The following is a 27,776-nucleotide window of genomic DNA, read 5'->3' as shown; positions in this document are numbered from 1 at the left end:
CTCTAATGATATTTCAGAAGGGGAAACATATTTTTTTTCCTGACTTCAAACATTGGCAATCATATTACTCTCTGGATCAACATCATTCCCATGTTTACTTATTTGGTATATCCCTGTAAACCTTTCCTTTCTAAAAAGATGTCCAACTTTCTTTGAAAATATCTGTAGCCCCCTGTAAACAGTACCGGCTATACCTTTTGTAGTCATGCCTAACAATGCCTACAGTCATCTCTCCTGCTGGCAGTAAAACCTGATAAGTTACAGGAATGCCAGCAGTAATCATGGAGGTTTGCCCTCAGACCCTGGTGAGGTGCCTATGTATGGATGGGAGTGGCTACATGTTCTGAGTCCATTATTAGTGACATCAGAGATGTGCCTGCCTCCTGAGGTATATAAGGCACTGCACTGCCTAAAGTGTGCGTGTGGAAGGTTGCAGCGTGTGGTTGCTGCTAGTTGATGGTGCAAGGTGAAGCAGCCAATTAAAGGTGCCCACTAGTGCCGTAACTAGTGGCATCAATTTATATCAAACCAGGGACCTGGCACAGGGGTGATCTCCCTATGGGGAGAGGGAATCCCACTCCATTGGGAGGGCATACCTTTTAAAGGGAATCACGGAAGAATGTGCGGCTGAGACAAGGACTGTGAGGGGCAGCTGGCCCTTATCACCACGCACAATAAATATGGCTTGTTTACCAAGAACCCCATGGTGTGAGTCTGCAATTACTCTCCTGGGGCCCTCACCATCAAGAAGGAGTTCCTCATCAGGACCATCTACCTGCATAAGCATAGATCCTGATGAGGTGGAGGCGCTGCACATGATGTAAGTAGGACTCATCACCCACTACCTCAGATACCTGTCTTATTGACATCCCCGAATACCATCATGCGGGAGACTCAGGAGTCCTGTTGCCTACAGGTGCACCACCATACACAGACATGTAACGGGGCTAGATAGACCACAGGGGCCAATGTAAGATTGGGTGGGTCAGACCAGACACGAACAGGTGTTACACTATCTTCCTCCTACTGTGTTAAGTCCTGTTAAGACCAGGCGCCAGTAGTAATCATGGGTTTTCCCCCTTCATGCCCTACCTTGCGTGATAGATGCAGGCCTCGGACTCTGCTGCAGGCGTGAGCCAGAGGGGAGGTCTTGCTGACATCATAAGAGGTGGGGCCGAGACTATTTAGCAGCCAATTCCTGTAAGTGACAGTCTGTCTGTTCTCACCCGGCTCTAGAGCGGGTCTGTCCAAGGAGTTGGAGTGTTAGACCAAGCCCCATCCTGGGAGCTAGCAAGAGAGAAAGATCTGGGCCATTACATGCGGAGAGCGAGCCAAGCTCAGGTGGGACCAATGCCCCTCACCCCGAGGCAAGGGTGATGGGGAGAATCCATCCCCCGCCCAGAGGATATCCTCTGAGTGGGGCAGTGGGGTATTGAGGCCCCAGCCCAGTCCATCCTGACGGAGAGCATACTTGGAGGGAAGGAGAGGAGGAAAGGACTATACACCGTGGGATTATTGCTGTGTATTGCTACTGCTGCTGTTGTTGTTGCGGCTGTCGGCTGCAAGGCCACTGTGTACAATAAAGAGAGACATTGCTGATCTTAAGAGAGACTGTTGTGTGATTCTGGAGCAACCACCCTGGGACCAGGGTCCTTTTTCTTCTGTACGGGTTCTACCCCATACTCCTGGGAAGGTATAGAAGATGGAGGCGCTGCACCACCACTAAAAGAATGGAGGCTACTACCCCAGAAGCCTGGTCCTGTTATCTCCCACACCATCGCGGGAGACTCAGGCCCTCCTGTTCCACACAGGTACGCACCACCCAGTACATGTAATCTGCCCTCACACACCCTAGATATGTCAGGTGAGTCTAAGGGGGGGGGATATGGGTTACATATCTATTGTATCTGCCATCACAGTTTCTATGGGTAATGAATTCCACATTTTAACTGCACTTACTGTAAAGAACCCTTTCTTTTGTTTCTGTTGATATCTCCTTTCCACCAACCCTAAGGGATGAACCAGAGACCTTTGTACTGCCCAAGGGATGAATAGTTCTTTTGAAAGCTCATTGTACTGTGCCCGAATATATTTGTATATAGTTATCATATCCCCTCTTAAACAACTCTTTTCTAATGTAAATAAATCTAATTTACCTAGCCTCTCCTCACAAATCAGATTAACCCTCCTCTTTATTAATATGTTGGATCTTCTCTGCAGATTTTCTAGCTCCATAATGTTTTTTCTAAGGAGTAGTGCCCAAAATTGTACTCCATATTCATGTGTGGTTTACTAATGCTTTATAAAGGGGCATAATTATGTTTACTTCCCTTCCATCCATTCCCCATTTAATAAAAGATACAATCTTGTTTGCCTTTCAGCTACTGCATGACTTTGGGCACTATTGCTAAACCGGTTGTCTACAAAAACTCCTTAATCCTTCGCCATCAAGGATTCTCCTAATTTACTGTATCCTAATTTAATTTGTAAGTTGCCTGTTAATTCTTGTTTCCCAGATTAATAACTTATATTGATCTGTATTCAACCACATCTGCCATTTACCTGCCCAATTTTCCAGTCTATCCAAGTCCTTCTGGAGAGGAATTACATCCTGCTCTGATTCTTTTACCGTACACAATTTAGATTCATCAGCAAAGATGGAGACTTTGCTCTATATGCCTACCTCAAGGTCATTAATAAACAAATTAAATAGCAGGGGTCCCAGTTTCTTCTTGAGGTACTCCACTCACAATTTAGCCAACCTGAAAAGTTCAATTTATTTAAACTCTCTGTTGTCTATCCTTCAACCAGTTTTGAATCCAGGTGCAAATAATTTTATCATGTCAAATTTGATTTATTTTATACACTAACCTCTTGTGTGGAACCATGTCAAAAGCCTTTGCAAAATCTATGTAGACTACAGTACATCAACTGCATTACCCTAGTCTAAATTCCTACTTATCACCACAAAGAAACTAATAAGGTTAATATGGCATGACCTATAAATCCATGCTGACTGTTGCTAATAATTTTGTTTTCCATTAGGTATTCCTGAATATTATCCCGTATTAAACCTTCAAATAGCTTCCCCACTATTGTTGCTAGGCTTACAGGTCTGTAATTTCCCGGTTGTGATCTGGCTCCATTTTTAAATATAGGAACCACATCTGCTTTATGCCAATTTTGTGGTACTGAGCCTTTGGAAATGGAGTCCTTGAATATTAAATGTAATGGTTTGGCTATTACTGAACTTAATTCCTTTAGAACTCTTGCATATATGTGTCGCGGTCGGCGTAGCCGGCCTTCCTTAATAAAGGTGGAGCCCGGCTGGCTGCCCCTGAAACCATATGGTATGGGCTGAGAGTGTCAGCTCTTGGGTCTAATATTGTACCTTACTGTGTTGCCTGTAATTTTGTTCCTCTGTTATACTGTCCCCCATAGGGGTATAAACTAGGAACTGTGTATGTGGGGTTAAATGTGTAAGCCCAGTGGGCTAGTAAATGCATTATCTGTGTATTCCCTTTGCCTCATGGGCCTGCAACTGCCTGTGTCTGCTTGTAAGTGGATTGCCTTGTATACACTGGCGACACACTTTATTCGAGCTCGGCTAGTCCCACGAATTCGGGTATACTCGGGTGTATTGAGGTTTGTGACTGTTTTCTGCCCGAGTGCATTGCGTTATTTTCCAGGCAGGGATTGAAGCATTTTATTCCCGCTGGCTGCAATACTGCACAGTATATATATATATATACTGCATTACAATTCATGAATTTATGCCATCTGGTAGACACGCGAAGCATTGCAGCCTATTAAATCCTAATCATTATCATTTAACAGATCAGCCGCCCGTCAACCAGGCATGAACCATGGCTGGGAAGGCAAATGCAACGGGGCTTGTCAGAGGTGAGGAGCAGCGCATTCCAGGTATCTGCCAGGTACATACTGGGTATTTGCTCGAATAAAGTGTGTCGCAGCAGTAGGTGGCCTCTTATGAGAAATAGCTGCAATGCAGGGATGTCTGGAACATTAGGGGAAAGGGGGGGGAATATTTTAACCTGTTTTGCCTGCCAGCAAGGTATTCTTAGCTGGTGTCTTAAAGAGAAGGTTTTAGAACCCCACATGATAGGTCAGATGGGGGAATGCAAGCTTGTGTCTAAATATTGGTTCTCTGTGTTTTAAAACTGCAATGCATTTGGTTTGTCCTGTGATTTAAACAAAGGTTGGTGACAAAAGGCAGTCTGAATTAGCATGTGAATTACATGTGGATTAGCATTTCAATGCCCCAGCTCAGATAGGGATTCCAAGCCCATATCTCCCAAATTTATGTCCCTTTTAAGTATAAGGTCCCCCACAGAAAACACAGGCATATGGAAGATGCTAGCTAGTTTGCATAGATTCCATAGTTCAGAGAGGGGGAAAAACCATTTGGTGAGCAGGATGTTCAGATTAGGATGTCTGTTTTAGGTAGACACAGCGGAGTCAGGGGAAAAAAAACGGCCCTGGATGTCAAAAATGATAAGCAAGATTTCTATTGGCAAGTTTTGAATTTATCCCTCCTATCAGGGAATGCGTAATTTCAATCCCTGTTTTAATTGGCTATTACACTCCTCAATAATTTAGATAGGAATACAGCCTATATAAGAGCATGCAGTAAAAGCAGCTCTCTCTCTTTTTCCTGTTGGAGATCTGAAGACAAGCAGCTGCTGGCAGGCCTCTCAAAATTTGCTTCTGTGAAAGAGCTATTCACACATGGAAGCAAGGGGAGGCCTAGCCAGCAGGCTGGATTTCGGTCCAGGAGCCCAGAACCAAGGTCCTATCAAGGTAAGCCTTTGCTGAACAGGCGCCTTGCAACTAGGAAAGGGTAGATCTCTTCCCCAGACCCCAGTAAGTGTGTATGTTCTCTGTTTCTTGTATTTCTGTGTGTTTCCGAGGTCTTATCCGAATAAACCGCAATTTATTTTACTGCCTGTTTACCTTGTGACTGATCCCTGAAATATAAATGTGTATTTGGCCTGCGCTCCCGTCACAATATGCCATCGGGGCCAGGTGCCTTATTTACTTTAATTTTATCAAGCCGTCTATGAACTTCTTCCTCAGTCAACTAATTGTTTGTTAATATAGAGGTTGTGGCTTCCTCCTGCGGCACTACAATTGCAATTGATTCTTCCCTGGTAAATACAGAGGCAAATAATTTGTTTAATACCTATGCTTTTTCCTGATCTCCAATAATCTGCCTGCCCATCTCACACTGAAAGGGTCCAATATTTCCTTTTCTCATTCTTTGTTAACATGGTACTTAAAGAACTTTTTAGGGTTGATCTTATTTTCTATTGCATTCCTTTTTTCTTATCCACTTTTGCTCATTTTATTGCCCTTTTGCAAATTTTGTTACATTCCTTATAATTATGATATGATGCCTCCGTCCCTTTTGACTTCAAGAATCTAAATGCCTGCCCCTTCTTTTCCATTTCCCCACCCAACCTGCTTATTTAGCCACATTGGTTTAGACATGTTTCTTTTATATTTATTGCCATTTTATATATAATATTGTAATAGTATATAAATTGTCATCAGTGCCTCTTTCTCTCTTATACTATAAACACCAAAGGGGAGTTTTCAGCCGAAATTTCCCATTGAAGTCCCATTTTGCATGAAAATGGCTTCTTTGGCAGATAAGAATTGTCCCCTATATATAGTATTGCTAGAGATGGGTGAACCGGTCTGAATCAAAACCGCAGCTTTTCCCAGGGCTCAGAACAATTCTGATCCGCACATTGAAATCCAAAGTCAGATTTCAGCAACTTTAGCCCGCGCGGATTCTTTAAAGTCTGACCACAGGTCTCAGATTCTTGGATTTTAAAGAATCCAACGTTGGTTTTAACATTATTCCAGTCCACAGAACATGTTTAAATTGAATCTGATGTCAGATTCAACACTATTTATATACTCCTCCTCCGCTTATTATAGCATTCACCTTTCTCAGATTCGGATTCAGTTTGCAGGTTCGGATTTCAAATCCGTCATCTGAATTTTCAGTAATAGTAAAAAAAAACAACAATGAATCTGCCTTTTTAAGACTAATCCGCTGAAATCCGTGGCTCAAAAGGAGATGAGCCAATGGGCATCCAACTTTGTTTTAAGCAGAAAATTTGCCGATCCCTACATATTGCCTTTTATCTGATCTGCTGCTTTTCTTAATACATTTTTTGCTATTATACTGATATTACAATGTCATGTATTAAGATAAACATGTCAAGTACCTTTAGTCTTTACTGATAAGGTTTATGATGTAATTGCTACTGTTAGATAACTTATGAGCAAAGGAAAGTTTTGTGGCCCATAAGAAAATTCTTTAATCCATTGGCTCACAGCATCAGATCAGCAAATAATAATAATATTTTTTTCTCTTATATAGCGCTTACAGTGTATGCAGGGCTGTATATAGAATGTTGCAGGGACAATCTAATTTGGTGCCTGAGGCCCAGGGAGATAGTGACGTTCCCAAGGTCACTAGGATGCGAGCCAGGTTCCCTTGCTTAAAACTCTGTGTATTGTCCTCATCAAAATGAAACATTTCCCAGAAATCTCCTGGTGATTAAACCAAGTTTAAAACAAAATGGGTACAGGATTGATACAGTAGGTAACTTTGTGTACTATATTAATCTCTGCATTACATTCCAATTTATCTTTCATTTAGACACGTTGTCTTAATTTCTTCAGGCTATGCAAGACCCGAACTATACTGCAGTCACAGAATTCCTGCTGGTGGGATTTCATCTAGTTCACACAATCAAGATTTTAGTCTTCATCCTGTTCCTCTTGATTTACATTGTGATAATAACTGGAAATACTCTCGTCATTGTTTTGGTATCAACCTGTCATCACCTGCAGTCACCCATGTACTTCTTCCTCAGCCACCTGTCTTCTTCTGAAATGGTATTCACCACCAGTATTGTCCCAAAAATGCTCCAGGTTATAGCGTCTGAAGGAGCCACTATATCTATTCCAGGATGCATTCTCCAACATTACTTCCTTACTGCCTCAGGAATTACAGAATGTTTCCTTCTTACTGTGATGTCCTATGATCGATACCTAGCCATCTGTAACCCATTACATTACCCCACTATCATGGACCTCAAGCTTCGCCTTCACCTTGTTATCTGGTCATGGGTGTTAGGAGGAACTATGGCAATATTAGTTACAGCTACTCTTATAAGAAAATTGCAGTTCTGTGATCGAAAAATCATTGACCATTTCTTCTGTGATCTTGCTCCGATTCTTGAGCTCTCATGCTCTGATGCCTCCACTGTACAAATGATAGTTTCTGTACTCTCGATGCCTATCATTTTAATCCCATTCATGTTCATCATTGCAACATACGTCTCTATCATTCTCACCATCCAAAGAATCAAGTCCAACACTGGGAGACAGAAAGCCTTTTCCACATGCAGCTCCCACTTGGCTGTTGCCGGCACATATTATGGGACATTGATGACCCTGTACATGACTCCATCTAAGGGATATTTGTTGAAAGCCAACAAAGTTCTATCCCTTCTCTATACAGTGGTGACTCCAATGTTAAACCCCATCATATACAGTTTAAAGAATCAGGAGATAAAGACTGCTCTGTGGACATTTATTTATAGCAAGTTTGGAAAAGAACAACATTTCCATTAACTGCTTTGAGTGAAAATCTCCAGGAAACTGTCATCTGGCCTTTTATCTTGTATTGACTACTACAAGGTGGAATGAACTTCCATATAGATTTAGTGGGACTTACTCTCCTTGGAGCTGCGGGAAGAAAGGCAAAAGACTGCAGCTGCGGGGACAGTATAATCATTGCCTTGTGTGGAGTGGGTCCATTCAACCAAATCGAACCCTCCACAGATAATGTCTTTATGGAGGGTGGGGGTGAACCATGGGTTCCCTCAGCAGTGAAAACACTAAGGCGCTTACTCTGTAAGGTGGTATAAACGCAGATGAGGTGCTATCGAAGAAAAAGCCCCATCAAAGTCGATAAGGTTTTTAATGCAATAGCACATCATCACACCTTTTAGAATAAAGGCTTAAGGCTGACTACATCTGTACCTCCGAAATAGTGAAGAAAAAAATAATAATCAAATGTTGTTTCAGGTAAATGTAATAGATTCATAGTAAAAGTTGGTTAGTATGTCAGCTTTAAAAATACTTGGAATAAACACAAGTGAAGCTTATACTGTAGAGGAAGAAAGCAGGGTTACAGAATCTTATCTTGACTCATTCCTGCTCTTCATGCTATTTGTGCTCACAAGAGGAAGTTGCAGTACGGAGCCTTCCTGTATCTCATCTCTTATTTTGAGTTCCAGTCAGCTTCTCCTGTCCTGTCCTGCTTCTCCTGTCCTGTCCTGCTTCTCCTGTCCTGTCCTGCTTAAGTAGTCCAAAGCCAGGTCCCCCTGAAGAGATTTATACGTATAACGACCGACACAGACTCCTCAGGATTACCGTTGCTGGGGAGGGGGTTTCTGATTATAAATATAGGGTTGATGTCAATTATGAGCAGCTTTCAATAATAAACACCCCAACTACTGTAGGTTAAAATGTTATATTTGTATATTATTCATATAATCAGACACTGGGGTACAAGTAAATATAATTAAACTAATAAGAAAACTAAGTATTAGACTTTAAAAACCCAAAACCAATTCCAATGCCAATTCTTGGAGTCGGGAAGGAATTAATTTTTCCCCTTAATGGGGGTTTTTTGTTTGCCTTCCTCTGGATCAATAAGTAAGTATAGATATAGGATAAAGTATCTGTTGTCTAAATTTAGCATAGGTTGAACTTGATGGACGTACGTCTTCTTTCAACCTCATCTACTATGTAACTATGTAACTATGTAAAACAAACTTTTAAAATGTTTCAGAAAATGTTTTGGGGTTTTATTGTGAATATGGGAACATTGTGTGATGTCTTTAAATTTAAAGAGGGAGTTATGTAGTTTGGGGGAATGAAAGTGGCCCATACCATTGGCCTCTGCTTCAAGACCAAAGAATCACACACATCCATACAGCATATTTGACCGTGGTCTTCGTGTAAAGGCTTGTGCAGTATGGACAAGTATGAGGTGTGCTCTCTTATACCTTGGGCTGGGACTGAAGGAGTCCGATATGAAAATGATACAGGTAGCTACAGTATGGATTGATTTTCTCTGCACCCCAGACTCCACATTTGAATATCATTGCCAGAAAGGCAGCTCACTCTGTGCTCATAGGGACTTTGTTATTTTGTTTATATCATTGCAGTTTAAAATTGTCAATGAGAATAGTTGGGAAAAATATATGTCACTGATGATGAAATTAAGGTAGATGGTGTTTTTTGTATTATCTACTATAGGGCATGTGAGGTTCGATGATAGAATAGTCAGAATATGTTCTATGTAACATCCAACTCATGTCCAATCAATATATAAAAGACCCTTTTCTGAATGGGTCTGTGCAGGTTTTCTCAAGAGAATGTAATGTCTCAATACCAAAGGCAGAAAGGTCACAGTGTCACTGCAATATACAAGCAAGCCAGAGAACTGTAAGAATTATTTAAAATTAGTTATTAGAAATGCAGGGATATGTTATAAGACCTTTAAGTATATATTTTATTTTGTTTGAATTAAAGTCTGAGTCCGCCCATATAGCCATTGATGTTCATAACAGTCAAATGCATCATTACTGGTTCAGCATTATTGCAAAGATCACAAAGACTATTTTAAACCAGATCATGTGATGAACATTATGCTGCATTCGTAATTGTAATTACTTTTTTCTCTTTATTGCTCTAATCTTTTATTAGCAACATGTATCGCTAGTTTTTCCCGTAAGAGTGCAGTATTTTGTCTACTTTGGGTTGTGAATGTGAGTGAAAGTTGCGATACCCGCCAACACGGAGTTAGAAGAAAGTATGGGCTATTTGGATTCTGGGTAAAAAGAGAGATTGTATTTTTTGGAAACTCGGTCAGTGTGAACCAGCAAAGGAGAAATGAATATCCAAAGTATAAAAGAGTCAGCATGAGGGGGAACAATAACCCTGAACAGCTCCAAATTATCTTGGGCTTTAATCTTTGCAATGTCCTTGCCTGAGACAGAATGCTATTCAGAAACCACTGCTAACATAGGACAATGAAACTCACCCCACACGCAAATACTAGGCCCCAGGAAAGGGAAAAACATTATGGCATGCTTGGGAAAAAAAAATTACAGATGTAATTTAGAAGATAAGAAGGTAGAGTGTGGATGACACATGCGCAGAGTGTGGTACGAGTGATGTAGTGCAACTGATTTTTACAAAAGGTATAAGTATTGCGTCATGCGTGTGATTCCCTTGTCTTGACCAGGGAGGAGCGCTCTTGACTGTTTTCTCCAGCACACAAATGGCGAAACTGGCTATTTTACTTGTATTTATGTTGTGCTCATAATAAACTCTTTCTACTCTGGAAAAATTACCTCTGTGTCAAAATTGCCTTTTTATAATAATATGACATATTAATGCTTCTTTGCTACCAATGTCTTGAAGTTCACTTCATTAACATTGTTTGAACATTTTTCAAGACAGTCCGATATTCTCAAAAGTGTTAAACTACAGTTTTCAACCAAAAATAAAAGTTTGTGGGTTTTTTTCACCAAACATATGTTAATATGAATAAAATAAAATAAGTGTTGCCCAGGGCAGTTTCACATCCTTTCCTTATTATCGTACTGGAGATACCTGATGGTTCTCTCAATGGTACTGTAACAGTGGGGAAGGGGCCCTGCTTACCTTCCTAGTACCTTATTTACATACAGAGGGGTGGAGAAGCCTGTTGTTGTGATGTATTCATCTCAATCCTTCCACTGGAGTCCTCACTCCTCACACTGGAGTTGATACTTGTTGAATGGGTTAAACTAGCTTTTGGGCTCACTGAGATTGACTGAAGGCTGATGGAAGTTGTTCTGGTTAGATGTTTATGAGGTTCACCCCCTTAGCTATTACTGTGTAAAGTAAGTCAGTAATCAATCCCCACTATCGTTGATCATTACAAAAGCCCTACAGATGCCTGCTCCCATCCCTAAATAATGCACCAGAGTATCACTAATATATGGTATTTGTAGTAAAGAATTTCAAGCAAATAAATGAAATACAAATTAAATTAAATAGGGCAAGTGCAAATACACAGGATCAAAACAAGTTTATTGATTGGATTAACAAGAGGAAGTAAACAGGTACTCAAGAATAGCAAGTTCAAGCAAGGTTTGCCGGCTCACACGTTTTGACCAGGTAAACGGGTGCTCAGAAGAATAGCAAATCCAAGCAAGGTTTGCAAACTTTCAGGTGATGACCAGGGGAACAGGTGCAAAGAAGAATAGCAAGTCCAAGCAAGATTTTCCGGCTTACAGGTGTTGACCAGGTGAACAGGTACTCTGCAGAATAGCAAAAACAAAGTGAGAGGAAAACGAAGACAATGCCTGTAGTGTATTACAATTTATTAAAAACATTTAAAAAACACAGGTAATCATTCAACTCACATTTGGTAAGATATAAAAAGGCATTCACACTCTTTTAGGGAAGTGTGGCACCCACTTTGGCAAAGCTGCTTGTCCGATGATGTCCTACTATAATAATGCTGCATTATGTTGAGGTCTCTTTTTATTGGCCCAGAGTTCCTTTCACACCCCTAACAGTCTGGGTATATAGGAGTCGAGTGAAGGAGCAATTACTGACTCCTCTTTCCCTGATGAAGCGTGTGACACACGCAAAAACGGCCCGTCGGTTTTAGATGACATCATGACTGACGTCGGTGGTGGTGGCGCTGTGAGCGGATCTACTTATTACCAGTTGTATGGCATTTGAATCCCCTGACTATTGAGCCTTTCATTTTACATGTACATAACCTACTCTTGGCACTTACAGCATGCTTTGCATGTCCCTGATTAATGGTCTTGCCATATGCAAAATTTAAAGACATACAGGAATTGTTGCTACTAATAGAGGATCAAAATAGCTCTACTGGGATCTGCCATACATGACTTGGTATCATGATATAACTACTTGTCATAGTGTATACATACTGTAGGATCACAAAACTGGGTTACTTACTGTTAGGACCAGTAGGTCAGGCCAGAATCTGCACTTGTGTTAAGCATCCATGTTGTCTGTTCATAACTAGTTAAGATTATGTAGTCAGCCTTTTGCTGAAATATAATTCCTAATGCACCCAGTTTCTGCCAAATTACATTTCCTTTCTTCCTGCTCAGGATATTGCTAAGATACTTGTTGTATTGTCAGTTTCCTGCTCTTTTAGTTAAAATATAATAGACTGGTTCTATGAAAGAGGCAAAATAGTATAACTTAGTTGCTAGAGAATTGTCCTGCCCCTAAATCACGCCTCTAATCAAAGCTATGCCCAAGACATACCCTATGTAGTCAGCCTTTTGCTGAAATATAATTCCTAATGCACCCAGTTTCTGCCAAATTACATTTCCTTTCTTCCTGCTCAGGATATTGCTAAGATACTTGTTGTATTGTCAGTTTCCTGCTCTTTTAGTTAAAATATAATAGACTGGTTCTATGAAAGAGGCAAAATAGTATAACTTAGTTGCTAGAGAATTGTCCTGCCCCTAAATCACGCCTCTAATCAAAGCTATGCCCAAGACACACCCAGGTTACGCCTATGTTATGCCGATGTTACGCCTCTAATCAGTATCTTCTTTTTCTGGTATAAAAGTCATTACCCTATGAATAATAAATTGAGACAAAGGATTTGAAACCTGGCTTGCGTTACGTTTCATTTCTTTCGTTTACCGGGGCTGTAAGTTCAACAAAAATCGGAGATAACGAGTGGCAGTGTGTGAAAGCTTCCGGGGGAGTCTGCTGCAATACGGTGCAGATGTGTGTATTTAACCAGTAACAAGGCCTTCAGATTTCTTGGCAGAGGAAAGGTTCCTCTCAGTTCTGAAGCCTAGCCATGGAAGAGGTTTTTCCTTCAGTTTTGGTGTCAGAAGTAGGATTGGGTCTCACTGGGATAGGTACGAGATATACATTTTATCCGTATTATATTACCAGTGTCACCCGATCCAGAATGAGACCCTTGGCTTCCAGAAGTGGAATTCACTAACGCGGCAAGTGAGTATATGTGATTTTTACATTGTTTCACTCCCCCTCTGGGAATTCAGTACCTAAATTATGCTGGTTAGAGTCCAGATAATTTCTGAATTGTGACTGTGGATTGGGTTAGAGTCCCTTGACAAAATTTTTGGTTAGAGTCCAGTAAATTTTGTGCACAACTGAACTGTTATCTCTGATCTAGGTGAACGGCCATTGTATATTATATAAAGTATAAGAATTGTATTATTATTTATCTGCAATTATTTGTCATAATTTAGCTATTTTTCTTTAAGCTACTAATGGTTTATGCTGGCCCCATAAATCAATCAGGAAGAATAGCTCAGAATAATGGTGTCTGTTTTAATTGTGGTGGTTTTGGTCATAAGCAGAGAGTGTGCCACTATCAGAGTCAGAAGCAGGGAAGTGTTGCTTCGTCCGTGGGGAGTGAAAGTCTCTGTAAAAAAAAAAAACACGCTACCTTATGTAAAAGAGTTTGTTTGTAACCCTGATGATTTTTTTCCTAAATGATTTCTTGTGTGAAAGATATTGTGGGTCATGATGATTATCATATGTGTATAGGTCACCATCCATGCATTTGCAGATAATTACAAAAAATATGAATATTAGTTGCTCATGATGAAATCTAAATTTTAAAAGGTTTTAAAAAGGTGTACGCCAAATATAGAGAGAAATACCTCGCAACAAAAAGGGAGTATAGTCAGCTCTGTCCCGGGTTATAGTTTGAAAGGTTTATTCGTCCTGGCCAGGCGAAGGCTTTTTAAACCGGACATTTTCTTTTTGTTTGCGGTATTTCTATCTTAACGAAAGGAGGGGCACAGCCTCTCCCTTACAGTTTAAAGAATGTGAAGCATTCCCATTAAAATTAACTATCTCTGTGCTTAAGCAGTTTATTTATGAGAACAAGGTAATGTAGAACTGTTTTGTTATCTGTTTGTTATTTCTGTGAAATTGGCTGGCTGTGTATGAGAGACGTTTTTGTGTTGTGTGTCCTGTATTGTGTGTAACCAGTAAGATAACACATTTCAATTTTATTTCTACAAGATTAAGATATGTTTGGGAATGTTTTTGTTTAAAAAGGCTGGTAAAAGCTCTCAACTGACTTATACAACGTCCTCAGGGCCTCCGGTCTCATTCACTCAGGTACTATCCATCTTGGTACACTTTTACTCTGAGTGTCTTGGTAGACCATTCACGTTATGCCTACACTGCACAGATGCAAAATAGGTATTTTAGCGACCTATATGGATATATCTGGATTAATGGACTGAATTGCACTATTGATACTCCTGCAATTGTGTGCACAGCCACTAATATATTCGGGTGGTATCAAGGAGATATATTTATCCTATATACTGATCACTGCTACCAACAGGCTTGAAAGTATCACTTTGAAACACCTGTTGCTACATCAGCAAATATACTTAGCTACATACTTACCTTTATTGCTTCATATGTGCTGTTTCCACGGAGGTTCCTGTGAAGCAGTTCACAACAATTTTATTGTGTATTATATATTTGTCCTACTGCTTCCTCACAGGCTCAGGCACTTCATAGTATCAATCAGTTATTGTTTATGTGCCTTGCTGGGGAGCCTTTGTATACTTACACTTAAGGCTCTCTGCTTTGAAGCCTGTTTTCCTAGCTACACAGTAGCTTCAGTGTTCAATTTTAACATGATGCGTCGCCCATAGGGTTTCCTTTTTTTTATCTTTATTATTTACTTTGTTTACTCTTCAATATATAGAGTACTATACTTAGCTTCAATAGTATTTGGAGATATCTGGTATGGGAGTTTGAGACAGTGTGCACAGATAACTCCCTACTCATTCATCCAACTACTGTGTACTCTTCTAGAGAAACAATTTAATCAGTTGGGGTATATATACCACTATCTGTTCGGTATACCAGTGACAGACACCAGATCTGGTTTAACATCTATACCACACTGAGGCACAAGCTATACATCTATTCTGCATGTGCCAGTTCCCACAAGGTTCCCTATATTTACATTTCTACCAGTCTAAATTACAGTACTGAGAAGTATTTGTTCAATACTTTTTTTTATTGTGTTGTGTGTCTATCCCTTCACTTCCTCTTTTTACCCTTATAATTAATAAAGGTTTCATTTATTTTATTTCCTCACGTCCATTATAATACGAGTGCTTGTTGTAAAGGGGTCCTTTTTCTTGCCTAGGCAAGTGTAGTTGTTGCTCTCTATCCTTTACCCCTGGCACCGTTCCTTAGACAGTAGCTTGAGCTCTTTCCACACACCCCCTCCCCTCACTTATTATTTGTATCCTCCATGAGTGCAAATTACAAGGCATTCTGTTTGGCTAATCTCTTTCTATCAGCCATTTTTATATACAGTAGAAGTCTTTTTTTCTCCTAGTTTACTATGTAACCATGTAACCATGTAATTAAAAAGGTGTGCCTCTGAGAACACTGGGGATGACAGAGACTCGGGAAGGAAAAATCAGGGGAAATGTATTAGATAGAGCAGGTCAAAACCAATCCAGTGTCATTCACAGGTTATCAGGCAAAGTAAAATGAAGGGTTAGTCAAAGCAAAATCCAGTGCAGATCCCAGGTCATACACAGAAGAAGCAGGACAATACTTAGTTGGTACAGTAGAATACAGAAGAGAGATGTGAACAGTAGTGAGGACCATAGTAGCAATTCAAGGAATACTGGGCTTCCTGATCTTTAAATAGGGCTTAACCGGGATTTGGGATGGTCCTGCATTGTAATGCCATTGGAAGTTGTAGTTTTTTCCTGTGTTTTAAACCGGTGGACACTTCACTACGATTATGGCAGACAGATTGAAGCTTCTGGTAAATGGTATGGTACATCCTGACCAGACAGGTTTATTTTGGGTAGATATTCTGTCACTAACTTGTGGAAACCTCTCACTGCAATTCAATATTATGGTCGACTTACTGGCCTTTTTTCAGCAACTAATGCTCAAATTCCAGCCTGTGTACTAAGTCTGGATGCAGAAAATGCGTTTGATAATGATTGCATGGCCTTACTTGTTTGAGACGTTAGGTTCATTTGAGATGGGATGAAAGCTCTCGTGTTATTGCTTTAATCCAAATCAGACTGTTGCCCATCGTTACTCAGTGACTTCCCACAGATGATGGAGTCCAACGTATCGGCTTCATTACTGTAAGGCTTTAACTCAAAGCTCATATACAGATGTAGCCGTCTGTACTCTCCCGCTTAATGGGACAAAATCACGGCCATCTATCATGTTTCACAGGTTATATAATCAATATACATTCTATCTAACTCGTGGCAAGCTGTCAAGTTGTCAATCTCACATATAGATATCAGACTGAATTCTGATTTGTTTGATTGCCGTTCAGCGCCTGTCTGGCAGATGGCAAAGTGAATGTCTTTGCCTATGGGGGTGAGATTGAGTACATACAGTTGTACTCTAGCATCCAATGTCTGAAAACAGGTGTCTTTAATGCCAGATAAGATGCACGGATATTACAGTAATCCCTTATTATATGGCCTTGGTCACTCAAGACATTATCAAATGTAGGCGTTTCACTTTTTTTTTTCCAAAACAGAATGTGAAGTAGATTATTTTACATTGCTTTGACTGCTCACTGTTTGCATGGGACATACATGATATTATCTTCTTATAGTCAACCTAAATGCAGTTTCACATACATGATATTTTCAGCAATTAATGCTGGAACAGATAAGAAGGTGACTTTATCAGAGGTATATGGCTATATCATTGACAAGTATGAATACTTCAAATTTTTCATATAACCCTTCGAGGATGGAAGAATTGTATACGGCATAATTTGTCAATAAGTGATTGCTTTATTACACCCCCGCACGCAGGCAGCAAAGGAGTTGTTGGTCACTGCTCCCATCTTTTGCGGGTATGTTTGATCATGGCATCTTCAAAAGGAGAAAAATCGGGACCACCAAGAGATTGATCATACTGCCTGAGCCTGCAATGTGTCACCACCAGCTAAACAATACTACTACAATTCCTGAGAATAAAGTTAAACTTAAAACCTCATTGGGAGATTCCTAGACTCACATAGATTGTAATAATGTACTCACATATTGTTGCCCCAGTGTATCTTGTAGGTGTGCAACCAGGAGAATTAGTAGAAATCCAAAGGAAAAAACACTCCAACGCACAGCCAAAATAGAGTGGGTCCCAAACAAAAATAGTCAAATGAAATTTTTTTTGGTCCATGTTAAAAAAAACGGAGGTAAGTACCCTCCAACGCGTTTCGTACCCACTGGTACTTTATCAACTTACCTCCATTTTTTAACATGGACCAATAAAAATTTCATCTTACTATTTTTGTTTGGGACCCACTCTATTTTGGCTGTGCGTTGGAGTGTTTTTTCCTTTGGATTTCTACTAATTCTCCTGGTTGCACACCTACAAGATACACTGGGGCAACAATATGTGAGTACATTATTACAACCTATGTGAGTCTAGGAATCTCCCAATGAGGTTTTAAGTTTGAGTTCACTATTCTCAGCCTTTAGCCTTCAGGGACAGAGACATCCTGTTATTGATTTTGTAGCCACCAAAGTGCTACAGTTATTCTTTGTATATCTCACTAGCCCCAGTAGCTTTATCACCTATTGCACAGTATTTATTTTGATACATTTAGTTACTTTAATTTATTCACTGCATGGTTTATCTTTGATAGAGTGTTTGAGCGCCATCTAGTGCTTTTTCTGTATAGTGTTTGTTTTGTTTCAATCACTTGTTAGGCAGCACCACTCGATATGGAAGAAATAGAAATTGATAATAACTTTTCTAATGTTTTCTCAAGAAGACACACAAGGGTTGTGGACTTCGATAATATTCTGAAACTGAATTTGGACTCTGACACTATAGTTGAAGAGTCACATACTTTGGAATCTGAATTTGAGAAACTAGAAAAGCTTTTTATCAAAGATATTAAAAAGTTTTGGGACTACACTTTTTTGGAACAGTACATTATAAGTGGTAGAGTCCCAAGAGGACTAAGACTCAAGAAACACCCATCTATAGATCTTGAAGATAAGGTTTTTATTGAGAAATGGTACAGTCTGCTGGAAAAATGTTCACATGACCTAATGGGTCTCATTATCAAAAGCAGAGAAATCATGTTTTGCAGATAGATGTCGAGATTAATGAGATCGAATCAAGGATTGGTAACCTAAACCAAACCACTTTATTTAAAGAGAAAGATATCCATCTGCAAAACAAATTAGACAAGATCAGGAAAGAGACCATCACTAAGAAAGTTAAGAAATTTCTTAGAGATGAAGAGGACTACAAAGATGGACCTCCAAGAAAATCTGATCTAGACGAGAGAGATAATGCAAAAGGGAATAAAACCCCTGAGGTTATATCCGCTAAATCTCCCAAAAAAAACCCCTAAAAAACCCCCTCAAAAAAGGGAAAAATCAAGGGACAAGAGAAAATATAGTAAGAATACAAGAGAAATACAAAATAAATATAGAAAAAGTCCTGAATGGGATAACTGGAGAAATAAACAGAACAAGTCTCCAGGCAAGGCAAAAAGACCAGCTAAAGTACAAATTAATGTTAATAAAACACCCAAAAGGACAATAAGTATTGATTTTGATTCTGAAGTAGAAATAGTGACAAACACTAGAAAAGAACAAAGAGAAGTCCATAAAGATAAATTGTTCACTAAATATGCCCCCAAAAATGGTAATAAGAAGGATTTTTTAGGGGAGGGGGGGTCCACTTCTTTTCAGGGAACAAATTATTATGCCCCCCTAACGAAGAGGGACCCCTCATCAGAAAGGAAAAGAACAAGACCCGACGAAAACGGGGAAGAGGAAGAGAAAAAGAAATATCTCAAAAAAAGCAAGAAATAGGGACTAATATTTTTAACCTCAGTTCAAAAGTACTGACAGAACCAGAGAAGTCACTGATCTCAAAGGGGCTGAAGTTTGCTCCAACTGTAGGTCATAACAACTTCGGCCTCTTTGTAGATGCACAGAGATTTCTAAGAAAGCTTACTATAAAAAGATTTTTTAGATTAAAAGATGTAGAGCAAAGGACTGCTGACAATCTTGAGAATACTCCAACTGTGACCAAATTGCCCGAACCCCCATCAATAAGACCTAAGCAAGTTCATTCTGGCCTTAAATTACCTTCCACATTCTATCCAAAATATGTGAAAGGAAATAACTTAGATGTGTTTTCACAACTAATACAAAAAGACTTTGAAAAATTAGTCAAATCAGATGCTAAGTTTGTAAACAATCTGAGTATTTCTGAACGAAAGGCTTTAAAAATCCTCCAAGAGGATACAAATGTTGTTATAAAACAAGCCGATAAAGGCGGTGGTGTGGCAATTATAGATAGAACGGACTATATTGTAGAATCTCAAAGGATTCTAGGGGATATGAATACATATTTACCTTTGAAAAAAGATCCGACTTTAGATTTTTTTAAAGAACTTAAAGTCCTGCTAGACAAGGGTAAAATGGAAGAAGTTATAAATAATGAGGAATATAATTTTCTATACAGAGAAAATCCTGTGAGACCTATATTTTATTACCTCCCTAAACTTCATAAGAGTACTATTAATCCCCCAGGTAGGCCAATAATAGCAGGCACTGACTCTCTGACGTCCCACCTTTCTGCTTATATAGATATATATTTGCAAAAGTATGTAACTAAACTTCCCTCTTATCTTAAGGATACGACGGACATCTTGCGCATCCTAGATAATCAAGTATGGGAAAATGGATGGTATCTGGTAACATGCGACATTACCTCGCTCTATACCTGTATAAATCACAGAGATGGACATGAAGCTGTCGATAGAGCATTATCAAAAGATCTAGATATGCCTAATGAACAGGCCAACTTCATTCTCGACGGCATAAAGTTCATTTTAGAACATAATTATTTCCTGTTCGAGGGGGTATATTACCTGCAAAAATGTGGTACTGCCATGGGCTCAAAATTCGCACCCAGTTATGCAAACCTCCTTATGGGAGCATGGGAGGAAGACCATATTTGGTCCATTGCAGAGCTGGGTGTGAATTTGTGCCTACGGCGCAGGTATATAGATGATATTATATTCATTTGGAAAGGAGATGAAGAGAGCCTTAAACAGTTTACTCATTATCTCAATGTACTGGACACCTAACAAGCTCCTATTGAACCCCCAAAATAACCACAAAAATATATATAAGCCTATGAGTGTCACAGAGGAGTGCTACTGAGCATGGCAATATATATTTAAAACCAGAGACAGAACATAAAACACAGACAAAGCTCAGTTTTAGCACATCCAGTGAAACTCATACACGGTACAGTGCCTAAATATATATGTATAAATATCTATTAAGTAAAATGGTCTTTTAGTTTGACATTTTTGGCCAAAATTGTTGTAAGCCCCTGAGCCAACTTCACGGCAGACCACAATTCAGGGGTCCCTAACGCTAATATAAATTCTTAATAACCTGTGTAATAACAGGAAGAATGATTTATAGTAAATCTGTCAATATTAGTTGCAAAGTTCTAAGTCTGGTTGAAGCCTTTATTAACCTGTACATTACCAGGAAAAGCACTCTGTATTAGAGTTGTCACAACCATCCTGCAAGCAAACAAGTTCCCCTGTGTGGAAGATGCTATGGAGTGAGCCCTTAACCATTTAAATGTGGGAGGGGTGAGCTTCAATTAAGTAGGAGGTTGCCACCCTCCAATCAGCCAAGACTAGCTGAAACACAATTGTAAAATATACTGGACACCTAACAAGCTCCTATTGAACCCCCAAAATAACCACAAAAATATATATAAGCATATGAGTGTCACAGAGGAGTGCTACTGAGCATGGCAATATATATTTAAAACCAGAGACAGAACATAAAACACAGACAAAGCTCAGTTTTAGCACATCCAGTGAAACTCATACACGGTACAGTGCCTAAATATATATGTATAAATATCTATTAAGTAAAATGGTCTTTTAGTTTGACATTTTTGGCCAAAATTGTTGTAAGCCCCTGAGCCAACTTCACGGCAGACCACAATTCAGGGGTCCTTAATGCTAATATAAATTCTTAATAACCTGTGTAATAACAGGAAGAATGATTTATAGTAAATCTGTCAATATTAGTTGCAAAGTTCTAAGTCTGGTTGAAGCCTTTATTAACCTGTACATTACCAGGAAAAACACTCTGTATTAGAGTTGTCACAACCATCCTGCAAGCAAACAAGTTCCCCCGTGTGGAAGATGCTATGGAGTGAGCCCATAACCATTTAAATGTGGGAGGGGGTGAGCTTCAATTAAGTAGGAGGTTGCCACCCTCCAATCAGCCAAGACTAGCTGAAACACAATTGTAAAATATACTGGACACCTAACAAGCTCCTATTGAACCCCCAAAATAACCACAAAAATATATATAAGCATATGAGTGTCACAGAGGAGTGCTACTGAGCATGGCAATATATATTTAAAACCAGAGACAGAACATAAAACACAGACAAAGCTCAGTTTTAGCACATCCAGTGAAACTCATACACGGTACAGTGCCTAAATATATATGTATAAATATCTATTAAGTAAAATGGTCTTTTAGTTTGACATTTTTTGGCCAATATTGTTGTAAGCCCCTGAGCCAACTTCACGGCAGACCACAATTCAGGGGTCCCTAACGCTAATATAAATTCTTAATAACCTGTGTAATAACAGGAAGAATGATTTATAGTAAATCTGTCAATATTAGTTGCAAAGTTCTAAGTCTGGTTGAACCCTTTATTAACCTGTACATTACCAGGAAAAGCACTCTGTATTAGAGTTGTCACAACCATCCTGCAAGCAAACAAGTTCCCCTGTGTGGAAGATGCTATGGAGTGAGCCCTTAACCATTTAAATGTGGGAGGGGGTGAGCTTCAATTAAGTAGGAGGTTGCCACCCTCCAATCAGCCAAGACTAGCTGAAACACAATTGTAAAATATACTGCATTCTCCCAACAGAGATGATTCTCCTGGTAGCCAGAAAAGCCATTATGATCAAATGGTTAGATTCACAAGCACCAAACATAGAACTTATAAAATCCCTCTTGGTCAAACTGATCACGATAGACCGAATATCTAACGAACAAGTAGGAGATAATCAGTATGCCAAATTTGATCGGAAATGGGTGATGATTATAAACTCTTTTCCCCAGCTAGAACAGAATAAATTCAGGTGACACCCAAGATAGGATAGTAAACTAAACTGGACGTAAAAACCTGATAAAGGAAATATAAAATAAGGAGAACGTCCTGCATTACAACATAACATAACAACATGACAGAACAGAGTAAAAACAAAGAGCCTAGTCTAAACAAATATGATAACTAAAAGAAAGAACGGGAGTCACAAGCAAGCTATGACACAAGGTTTTAAGTTAAATGGTCGAGATATTAGATCAAGACCAGTTATAAGTTCGAAAAAAGAAAAAAAAATGGGTATATCAAATATGTATTGAAATATGTAACAATATACGATAACTTATGTACATGTAAATACAATATGCTACAATGTAATATTTTGAAATGTATCTGTAAACACCCTAATAAAAAGATACTTTAAAAAAAAGGCTTAATAACACACAGTGGGGCCGATTCACTAAGCTACGTTAACTAGCGCTAAAATGGGTTATATCGCCCGGCCGCAAAAGGCTGAAGCCATAAGCGCTATTCACTAGGGCTGCTCGGCGCGTTTACGGCCGGCCTTGGCCAAAAGGGCCATAGCGCACGATCACCTTTTTCCCCCCCTGATATTGTGCTAAAAGTTATTTAGCACGATAACTATTATAAACAAAGCAGCATGTAAGAACTGCATGGAGACGCTGCGTCTCAATGCACGGCTCTTACAGGCGATCGTTCTGGCCAAATATGATTTTTAATAGTAGTATACATGAGCAGGGGGTCTCCTGAGCTGAACCGCATTGGTTTCAGGTCCGAGGACCCCCTACTTCAGGAGATACAGGCCCCGTTATGGGGTGCCGGTATCCCCTGCAGGATTGCAATGTCCCGGTCACGTGACACGGGAGCTTTAAAGTGCAGGGGATACCGGCACCCCATAACGGGGCCTGTTTCTCCTGAAATAGGGGGTCCTCGGACCTGAAACCAATGGGGTTCAGCTCAGGAGACCCCCTGCACATCTACACTAGTATTAAAAAACAGATAACAATAAATAATAATTCATTACCATAGCGGCTATCCGCTATGGTAATGAAGCTGCATTAATGTACATTTTAATAATAGTGTGTGGGAGCAGGAGGTCCCCTGCTACCACACAATAAGAATAAAAATACATTAATGCAGCTTCATTACCTTAGCGGCTATCCGCTCAGGCAATGAAGGGGTTAAGGCATAATAGCATGTTTATTGGGGACAATTGCCCCAATAAACATAGCAATATACCACACACATCCACCCCGCCCCCTAACACATACACTACATTAATGTGCAAAATTACTATTATCCACATATGGATAATAATGCATTTGCCCATTAAATATACATTAATACAATAAATACATTAAATACATGTTGTTCTCACCCTTGTCCGGCACCCACGATGAAGGCCAGCCACATCTTCCTCCTCATCCATACACTGGGGTGCTGTCAAATATACAAAATTAGAACAAGTGCCAAACTAATGTCCCTTAACCCCTTAATGACCTTAGCGGTTATTAACCACTACAGTCATTAAGGGGTTAAGCCACCCTGACCCGATACCCACTTATTTGTACAGTCTTACCTTTTAAGACGATAAAGCGCCATTATCACAGCTTAGTGAATCGCAATGCAGCTTTATCGGGCTTAAAGGGTACTTTGCGCTCTTAAAGCCACTTAACGGAGCTTAGTGAATCGGCCCCCGTGTGTCACATCATTTTTTGATGTGTCATAATCAGGACCCTAAGGGACTGAAGTGTCAGGCAATTGAATCTGCCACTTCCAGTTGGAGGGGGGGGGGGGCGATAAGCTCAATCAGATCAGTAGGCGAGAAGCCTTCTGGATCTATGATCTTAGGAACCTCTCTCCAAATGGTTTAAATATCGATTTCGACCTGGGGGTCTTTCAGACAAAATGAGAATGGGTTAAATTCTTTAATGTTGGTCAATTACTACCACTGAGGACGTCTGGATATAACTTTCCTAAGTTTGGTCAGGTCGTTTTTGTTTTCAGTTGATAATGCATAGGTTTAGTACTAATGTATTATTTTTTTATTATTAATGTATTTTATTAACTCTTAATTCTGTAACAGTATTTTTAATATGTGTTAGTTCATAGTAGTTGTTTTCTGTGTTTTGTCCATGTGCAGGGTCTTCTGTTGTTAACCCCTGTGTGTCTTTGTTTAGTCAGTCTCAGAAGCTGTTGCTTTAAACTATATCTGATTGTGGCTTTAGTTTGCTCCAATTACTGCCGTCAGAGGTGTATATATGGGAACTTCACCTCAACCAATCCAAACCCCTGAGGAAGTGACGTTATCACGAAACGCATAGGGTCAGAGGTCACGGCGCCTTGGAAGAAACCTGAAGTGCGTCACGCGGTGGATCTTCTCACAGCATACAAACGGTCCCTGTGTGTTGCTGTGTGGTGCTGGGCTATTCGTTGGGTTCCTTGCGGCCAACGGGAGGAGTGTACGACTACCCCCCCCTTGTGCAGGTGTCTGCAGAGGATTTTCTTCGTCCGGAGGATTTCCCCATTGCCTGGTGTTCACACGCTTGTTATTCCGGTCCTGTTGTAAGTAGGGTTTTGGGTTTTAACCCCTGATGATCCACTGCAACAGGCATCCTTGTCTTAATAAATTAGTTTTAATTTCATCAGCTTCTGTGTTACATGTTTTATGTTGTCAGTTAGTATTGTTTTATGTTTTGTGTTTACAATACACACTATGATGATTATTCTCTTGTCATTTTTCCACATTTCACGAATCTACTGAGTGGAGCCTGATCTAACGACTGGTTGAACTATACTTTGGACTCTTTGGACTCAGTGGACATTTCATTATCTGTTTTGGGCGCTGGTCTGTATTTGTTTTTGTTATACTTAGAATTTAGGAATATATTTTCCTCTTGCTGGCTCCCCTGAGATTCCCTCCCCCTCTTTTTGATGGATCTCCGTGTCCTCCCCCATTTTTTTAATCATGTTGTTGATTAGGGTATGGACAATGTCCTTCATATCTAGAATTGGAGTGACGAGATGCCTGAAAAAATTCACTACAAATCGCCTGATCAGAGTCCCGCTGTCTCCAATTATCTCTGGAATGATTAAATGATACAACTTGATTTCTGCCTTCATTGTCTGAATAATCAGACTCAAAACTGGATGTTTCAATGCCCCTATTTTTCAATATGGACTTTTTTGGCATTTTTTCATTCTTGTGTTGTTGTTTACGATTATTGGGTGTGGATCTTTGTCTAAATTTTCGTGGATTGGGTGTTACTTTTTGCCATTCATATATTTTATATTTTTCGTAATCAGAACGGACTCGCTCAAATTTTTGTTGCTTCTTAATCATAATAGATTTTTCCATATTGTCAATGTTTTTCAACAAAGTTTTATCATAATCCACATAACGTTCCATTTTCTCAAAAGCCTTGAGTTTCATTTGTAAAACTTTAATCTCAGCTTCAACTATTTCGTACTCCTTAGATTTATATTGAATAATTAACTCAATCAATTTGAATGAGCATTCATCTAGGATTTGCTTCCAACTTGATTCAAAATCCTTATTCACAAAACCAAATGTAGGCGCTTTTTTGAGATGTAGCCCCCTAGGTGTTCTTTTAACCTTTGCATAATTTTCTAGCGTTGTAATGTCTTTGTGAAAGTAACTTTTCCAATTTAACAAAATAAGTAATGAGATCAGAGGTTTCATCGCAAATGATTTCTTGACTACCATCAAAAACCACCTGGGCACGCCTCTTTCGCCTCGTATTGTCATCACATGTGTTAACATAAGTAGTGTCCGAATTATCCCCTTGAGAGTCATCAGTAATTTCCTCCATTGATTGAAAAAATGGTAACTGTAATAAAATACATTCTTATGGCCAACAATCACAATTGATCTATGCAGAAGTAGTGTAGATTGTCACATAAAGCTGAAAAAAGACTCTCGAGTTCTCCAATAATCAATAACACATACAAATATAGTAGGAATATTAATCTTCTTTGATTGGTGGTCCCCAGTATGTGGGACGTACATGCAGACCTCTGCGAGTCCGCATACTGGAGCACATGGGCAACATTAAAAAACAACTACAAACTCATAGTGTGCCAAAAAATATTCAATTTAAGCATAACAGCGATCCAACAGGCATGGTTACATAGTTACATAGTTACATAGTGGATGAGGTTGAAAAAAGACGTAGGTCCATCAAGATCAACCTATGCTAAATTTAGACAACAGATACTTTATCCTATATCTATACTTACATATTGATCCAGAGGAAGGCAAACAAAAAAACCCCATGAAGGGGAAAAATTAATTCCTTCCTGACTCCAAGAATTGGCAATCGGATTAATCCCTGGATCAACATCCTTCCCATGTATACTTATTTCGTATATCCCTGTATACCTTTCCCATCTAAAAAGATGTCCAACCTTTTTTGAATAAATCTATTGTATCTGCCATCACAGTCTCCATGGGTAATGAATTCCACATTTTAACTGCCCTTACTGTAAAGAACCCTTTCCTTTGTTGCTGGTGAAATTTCCTTTCCTCCAACCTTAAGGGATGGCCCCGAGTCCTTTGTACTGCCCGTGGGATAAATAGTTCTTTTGAAAGCTCCTTGTATTGTCCCTGAATATATTTGTATATAGTTATCATATCCCCTCTTAGACCCCTCTTTTCTAATGTAAATAAATCTAATTTAGCTAGCCTCTCCTCATAAGTTAGAATGTCCATCCCCTTTATTAATTTGGTGGCTCTTCTCTGCACTCTCTCTAGTTCCATAATGTCTTTTCTTAGGATTGGGGCCCAAAATTGTACTCCATATTCAAGGTGTGGTCTTACTAATGCTTTGTAAAGGGGCATAATTATGTTTACTTCCCTTCCATCCATTGCCCGTTTAATGCAAGATAAGATCTTGTTTGCCTTTGCAGCTACTGCATGACATTGGGCACTATTGCTAAGCCTGCTGTCTACAAGCACTCCTAAATCCTTCTTCATCAAGGATTCCCCCAATATATCTCCATTTAATTTGTAAGTCGCCTTTTTATTCTTGCATCCCAAATGCATAACCTTACATTTATCTGAATTAAACCTCATCTGTCATTTACCTGCCCACTTTTCCAGTCTCTCCAAGTCCTTCTGAAGAGAAATTACATCCTGATCTGATTCTATTACCTTACACAATTTAGTACCATCGGCAAAGATGGAGACTTTGCTCTCGATCCCAACCTCAAGGTCATTAATAAACAAGTTAAAAAGCAGGGGTCCCAGTACCGATCCCTGAGGTACTTCACTCACGACTTTAGCCCAACCTGAAAAAGTTCCATTTATGACAACCCTCTGTTGTCTGTCCTTTAACCAGTTTTCAAGCCAGGTGCATATATTATTACTGAGTACAATTTTCTTTATTTTGTACACGAACCTCTTGTGTGAAACCGTATCAAAAGCCTTT

The 27,776-nt window shown here is 39.5% G+C and overlaps 1 protein-coding gene across 1 annotated transcript; it reads left to right on the top strand.

The window, feature by feature from the left end:
• The first annotated feature begins 6,723 nt into the window (after positions 1-6,723).
• LOC142470912 (olfactory receptor-like protein OLF1) lies at positions 6,724-7,677 on the top strand. The gene has a single exon (XM_075577720.1). The coding sequence runs from the start codon at positions 6,724-6,726 to the stop codon at positions 7,675-7,677; it is 954 nt and encodes a 317-aa protein (XP_075433835.1).
• Positions 7,678-27,776: the final 20,099 nt, after the last annotated feature.

Source organism: Ascaphus truei, chromosome 20 (assembly GCF_040206685.1).
Source record: "Ascaphus truei isolate aAscTru1 chromosome 20, aAscTru1.hap1, whole genome shotgun sequence".
Classification (NCBI taxonomy): domain Eukaryota; kingdom Metazoa; phylum Chordata; class Amphibia; order Anura; family Ascaphidae; genus Ascaphus; species Ascaphus truei.
Note: the sequence above shows the minus strand (reverse complement) of the source record. Positions and strands in the feature narration are given on the sequence as shown.